This window comes from Heterodontus francisci, unplaced genomic scaffold (assembly GCF_036365525.1).
Source record: "Heterodontus francisci isolate sHetFra1 unplaced genomic scaffold, sHetFra1.hap1 HAP1_SCAFFOLD_51_2, whole genome shotgun sequence".
NCBI lineage: Eukaryota > Metazoa > Chordata > Chondrichthyes > Heterodontiformes > Heterodontidae > Heterodontus > Heterodontus francisci.
This window is the reverse complement of record NW_027141369.1, coordinates 2562728-2569185: the sequence shown is the minus strand read 5'-3', so window position 1 is coordinate 2569185 and position 6458 is coordinate 2562728. Positions and strand designations below refer to the sequence as shown.

The 6458-nt window shown below is 47.3% G+C and overlaps 1 protein-coding gene and 1 non-coding gene across 2 annotated transcripts; one reads left to right on the top strand and one right to left on the bottom strand.

Annotated features, from left to right (window-relative positions):
• Window positions 1-3447: 3447 nt before the first annotated feature.
• Window positions 3448-3530, bottom strand: trnal-caa (transfer RNA leucine (anticodon CAA)). The gene has a single exon. It is a non-coding gene; the product is annotated as a tRNA-Leu (tRNA).
• A 70-nt stretch (window positions 3531-3600) lies between these two features.
• LOC137363020 (histone H2A-like) lies at window positions 3601-3957 on the top strand (the record flags this gene model as incomplete). Its single annotated transcript, XM_068027141.1, has 1 exon — window positions 3601-3957. A coding segment is annotated over exon 1 (357 nt), but the record flags the coding sequence as incomplete, so codon positions are not given.
• Window positions 3958-6458: the final 2501 nt, after the last annotated feature.

Sequence of the window (6458 nt, the reverse complement as noted above, 5' to 3'; positions counted from 1 at the left end):
CTACACACACAAAGGTAGCCAGAAGGATGAGGGCGACGTTGGGTACATTTTTCCCGCCCTTATCCAGAGGTTTGAACATCGTGTCCCTCCGGACTCGGACCATTTTGGATGCCCAGATGAAGCGGAAAATGGCTCAGGTGATCGCCACAGCGCAGGAATGCGGTATGGGCCAGACCAGCACCACGTACAGCAATGTGAGCACCTCGCCCTTGATGACCAGGTTCTTACCCATAATGGAGAGAGATCGCTGCTCCCACATGCTCAGCTTATGTTGGACCCTGGCTACTCGCTCCTTCCAGGTTTTGGTGCACGTCCCAGCCCTTCCAAACCATATCCCCAGCACCTTCAGGTAGTCTGACCGAACGGTGAAGGGGTCAAAGGATCGGTTAGCCCAGTTCCCAAAGAACATGGCCTCGCTCTTGCCATGTTTAACATTGGCTCCCAAGGCCAGTTCGAGCTGGTCGCAGATGCTCATTAGTCTGCGCACAGACAGTGGATCCGAGCATAAAACGGCGACGTTATCCATGCACAGGGAGGTTTTAAACTGAGTGCCTCCGCTGGCTGGGATTGTCACCCCTCTGATGCTCGCATTCTTCCTAATAGACTCAGCAAAGGGTTCAATACTGCAAACAAACAAGACAGGGGAGAGAGGACAGCCCTGTCTGACTCCAGATTGGATCGGGAAACTTTCTGATTCCCACCCATTGATTGAGACTGCACTACTGATGTTTGTGTAGAGTAGTTTGACCCAATTGCAGATTCCCTCCCCAAACCCCATTTTGGAATGCACATCCATCATGTAAGTGTGCGATATCCTGTCAAAAGCCTTCTCCTGGTCCAGGCTGATGAGGCAGGTGTCCACCCTCCTGTCCCGTACATAGGTGATCTTATCTCTGAGTAGCGCAATGCTATCAGAGATTGTCCTGCCTGGTGTAGTATAGGTCTGATCAGGGTGAATCACCAACTCCAGAGCAGACTTGAATCGACTGGCTATGACTTTTAACAGAATCTTATAGTCAGCATTAAGCAGTGAGGTGGGCCACCAATTTCTTATTTCTGTCCGCTCCCCCTTCCGCTTGTCGGTGAGGGTGATGATGCCTTTCCTCATGGATTCTAACATACTGCCAGCCTGGAGCATACTCTTGTTTACTGCCAGACATGTTGATTCTTGCCTCAAATCAGTGCACAATAAAAGAGACTGATTCCGTCAGGCTCCTTTTTTTACAGGCCACCCGGACCTGACTGAGAAAGGCAGAGTGAGAGCAGGGAGGGGAGGAGACAAGAGTGAAGATTAAACAGAGAGCTAGATGGAGGAGACACCCAGAGTGACAGACAGAGAGAGAACGGCCCCTCATCTTTCAGCTCCACCTCCAGTTTCCTCCGGGCTGCCAATTTCAAACCCTTTATTAACAGTAGAACCGAAACCCAGCTCTCCACACAAACCCTTCCAGACTCGGCCTTCATAGTCAAGGCTTTCCAGAAAGCCGGAGCTTTTAAATATGGTCCCGATGCAATTAACACTCAGTAATATTCCCACCTAAACACAGTCCATTCTAGACGAAGAAACCTCCTCAGTAACATCACCATTTCCACACACATCCGCTTCCAGCAGTTTACAACACCTTACTGTAGCTGTTTGGGGAATCTCCTGTGTTAAGATTGGAGTTGGAAAGCGGCCTTTACCCGGCAGTGTTATTGTCTCACACTGAATCTACTAGACATCCTGTTCTCTTTATTGCGAGAGAGAAAGCACGGATTTAGGAAATTTTCATTTGAAATGATCTCTATTGAGAACGAGCCCGGCCGTGGGACAGGTATTCCAGTGCAAAGAGCTGTCCATTACCGAGTGTTGCAGACTGGCACATTGCAACGTCCAAGACAATGTGCTGTGGGACGGCATTGAAGCTTGGGGAAGCCACCATGGAGACTCAATGGGGAAAGGCTGCAGTCTGAGGCCCTAGTAGGCCATAGTCCAGTGAGGGGCTGGAACCCGTGTAAAACCCCTCGGACTGTTTGCACCAGAGAATGTTTGATGTGTAATGTAAATACTGTAAATATAACCTGTGCAGGCAGGGATAGTGAGATACATCATGTACATTATTGAAGGACACTGATCTGTATTGTACCTTATGTAATATTAAATTTGAACTGCTTTGCAATGTAATTGCACAAATTATATGAATAAATTACATTTTGTGCAAAAGAAAGCAGCTTTCCTGTCAACACACACCTTGTCTCAGGGCACAACTTTCCTGTGATCTTTTCATACCCAACTTCGCTCTATATCTTCTGACACACACACTTTACAGTCTGTCATTTCCAAAAACAAGCATTCTAAAATCAAAAGACCTTTTGTTTATTTCTCCTTTCTTTTCATTTCTCCTCTATTCTTCTCAATCACTCCCTTCAACAGTCCTATTCAGATCAAGGTGGAATGTGAATAGTGTCACAACTCACCTCTGACACTATTATTACCCTTCTCTTCTCTTGTCTCATTCAATGGGAAAGTTTTATTCACCAGTCTGTTGCTGTTTTACACTCTTGCCATACCATCTGGTATTGCATCCATCTGAATTCTGTGCTTTCATGGCCTTATATTTCTTTTCCACTTCTGGATGATTTGTTTGCTTCAGTTCCATTCAACCAGGCTGGACCACAGACAAGCTTAGAACCTTTGCCTTGGACGGGTCCACGTTGATCCATTACATTCAGAATCACCTCCTTGAAATAACTCCATAGTACAACTACAGTAACCACACAGCATCTGCTTCAAACACTCCTCCACATTTTATCTGTTCTGACCGTCAACACCTCCAGCTCTTTTGTTTAAGTGGAACCCATCAGGTGTGTATAGGCTCCTTCTATTCTGAAAGCTGTAGCACTGGTTCAGGGAATTCAGCCCTGTTTCTCTACTCAAAAGGATCAGCCCTGCTTGATCTGCCTCGTATTTTGCTTTTATTGCAACGTTACAAGACCTCCAATCCTCTCGAACCACACCTGTATCCAGTGAGGGATTGGAAAATGATGGTCAGACCTTCCACTATTTCTTCCCTGGCTTCTTTCAACAGCCTGGGGTACATTTCATCTGGTCCTGGTGATTTATCCACAGACAAGGATGCTCATCCCATTAGGACTTCCTCTCTCCTTAAGTTATCACGTCCAATACTTCACACTCCTCCTCCTTAATAACAATATCTGCATCACCCTCTCATTCGGGAAGACAGTAATGTATTCTTTCAGGATATTGGCAACATCTTCCAAACCGATACAAAGGTTCCATTTTTGATCTTTTCTGCGCCCTGCTGTTTGCTCAGTTGCCTCTGACTCTAATGTTTTCATGCAACATCTTTGGGTCCATTGTTATTTTGTTTGCCCATGTTCTTACCTGATTTTTCTTAGCTTTTTACCGCTGCTCCCAAACGCCTCCAGTTCAGTCAAAACACAACTTGTCAGAAGTGGGATTCGAACCCACGCCTCCAGTAGAGACTGCGACTTGAACGCAGCGCCTTAGACCGCACGGCCATCCTGACTGCCTGCGACATGCTATCAATGCTAAGGAAATTATTCATTCTTTGTGAAAGTATTTGTGAGATTGTGGAAATGGCTGGAAGAGGTAAGACCGGCGGGAAAGCTCGGGCCAAGGCCAAGTCTCGCTCCTCCCGGGCTGGACTGCAGTTCCCGGTGGGCCGTGTTCACAGGCTCCTGAGAAAGGGTAACTATGCTGAGCGTGTGGGTGCCGGAGCCCCGGTCGATCTGGCTGCTGTGCTCGAGTATCTGACCGCTGAAATCCTCGAGCTGGCCGGTAACGCGGCCCGGGACAACAAGAAGACCCGCATCATTCCCAGACACCTGCAGCTGGCCGTCCGCAACGACGAGGAGCTCAACAAGCTGCTGGGTGGGGTGACTATCGCTCATGGCGGGGTGCTGCCGAATATGCAGGCCGTGCTGCTGCCCAAGAAATCCAGCACTCAAGAGCTCCCAGAAAAAGTAAAGCGGCCAAAATGTCATCTAATAAACCAATGGCTCTTTTCAGAGCCACTCACAGTCTCTGTGAAAGGACTGGTTACTGTCAGGAAGGAGTCAGAGATGGAGTTATTGTCACAGTGGATTGACCTGTTCACATCTGTCCAGGTGTGTTTTCAGTTCCCTCTCTGGATTTCGCTCTGTTTCTCTGCTCACACATCTCCCCCTCTAGTTAAGTGAAGAACTGAACTACCGGGTGTCAGATTCAACAATTTAATAAATCCCGCTGCCCTCGATTTGATAAATCCCGAGATTATCCCGGTACATTAACGGGAACTGGTTCGGAGCTGATGAATTAATTTAATAATGGAAGTGTCCGGGTTAATTCTCTGTTTTTCATTTGGACAGTTTGAATTGTGCCTTTTTTTTCTCTCTGGTGATCTGAGCGCCACTTCTCAATGAGAATCTGCTCCCAGAACAGAGTAAATGCAGGAAGAAAGAGGCCATTCTCGGGCTGTGTGTTTCTCTCCTAACCTGATCTGTTTAGACCGCACTGTTCCCAGAGGACGGAATCAGTCAGAGTTGTGCACACACAGGAGCTGAGTCCATTGCAGCGCTTTAATATGTGCCTTCCCCCCGGCCCTCCCTATTCTCCGGACACAGAGCTGTCTGTTTCATCCGGCAGCGGGATAGAGTCGGGGATTCTCTCCCCGCAGTGTCAGGGTCTGCAACCCCGGGGAACTGGCGGTTTCAGTCAGAGTGACCGAGCTGCCTTACATATCCTGTGTACTGATCTCCAATGGATTCAAATATTAGTGAACTTATTGGGTAATGTTTGTAAATAACCCTCATGTGAACGGACCCGGCTCCATTAATGCCTTCCAAATAAAACTGGGATCCATTTCTTTTCCCCAAATGCCAGCTAACGGATCCCAGGAGCGGGGTTGAGATTGTGCTGAGCAGCAATGAGTCTCCGGTAATGCTGCTTTCTAAATTCCAGATCAGCTCTCAGTCCGACAGGCCTTTCGGGAAAGTGATGTGACAAAACAGAAACCATGTGGCCGCCCCTCCAATCTAATGGGTTTGATGATGAACAGAGATGGCAGCTCTTTCCTTTGCTGATTTTGTGGCTCTGAAAAGAGCCCTTGTTACACTTGTTACTGAAGCTGGGTTTTAGGTGCGTTCCCCGCAGATGCGGCGGGCCAGCTGGATGTCTTTGGCCATGATGGACCGGGATCATTCTGGTGAATCTGCTCATTTTCCGGCAGAAGCATCAGTCGCTGTTTGAACTGTTTAAAGTCAGGGGTGTATTAGCAGCCAGAAAGTGAAGGGCAGTTCATTGCTCCCTGCAGCATTATCTGCCTCTTTCAGGAGAAAAGATCAGAAACCGCTCGTTTCTGTCAGTCCCCGAGAAGCCTGTGAGGAGCGGTTAGTCGCTAATTTGTTCCTTTTACAGAGTGGAAGCTGATATTTGTCCCGTTTTAAATTGCTGTACTGGACCTTCCTCCCGCCGCTTACAGTTAACAGATTGACAAATGAAAACGATTCCTAAAATCGCGTCAGGATTTTGTGACGGTAAATACAGTAAAACAGAACATAAAATGAGAGGTTTTAAAATTGTTGCCTGAAAATTGAAATTTTCCATCACTTCAATTCCTTCTGGCTCTGGAATTGCCAGGCTTTTTCCAATTGGAAAATCTAAGCCAATGAGAACTTCTATTTACTGATATGTGATTCTCCTATTGGTTAAGAATTGGATTGAGAAGCGGGTGACCAATCAGAGACAGAGTCAAACTGCTTGGATTCCAGGCCCCCAGTAACTGAGCTGAAACTGTTCAGATTGACAAACCCTGTCAGTAGCTTCACACATTGGACACTTCACACTGAGTCATTCAAGGGCTGGTGTGAGAGAAGCTTCAGATCCTGTCATTACTCTCTGACTCATTATTCATCTCGAACCAAACAATTAGTAAATGTGAAGCAGTGAAGAGACTTTTCATTCTCACTGCAGAATGTGTCATCTGGGGAAATAAGGAACTATTATTTTCGGAGATTCCAGGTACATTCCTCCCTGAACAAATCCATTCCTAACATTCCCGATCACGGCCTATCCCAGCTCCTGTTGTCACCCGACTCCAGTTGAATTGGAGAAACTCATGTGTTGGGGTTTGAGTTGTGAGGTGGGGTTTCTCCGCCATTGTTACTGTCTTACAAACTCTCCCCCTGAATTTGTGAACTGAGACTGCACCGAACACATCCCCAGTTAGAGTGAGGGCCGGACATCCCTTTGTTTTATGACAGAGAGTGGGGAAAGGGCTGGGTGGAGGGGAGTCACCAGGGATCCTGGATTTACTCCAAATCATTTCCATGTGGAATCTGCAGGCGGGGCCTGGACAGGGATCATTTGATCAGGGGATCAGCTCTTTCCTGAGAGATGTGGGTGGCTCTGAGAAGAGCCTTTGTGTTCAGATGTTTACAAGTTTCCCGCGCTTTCA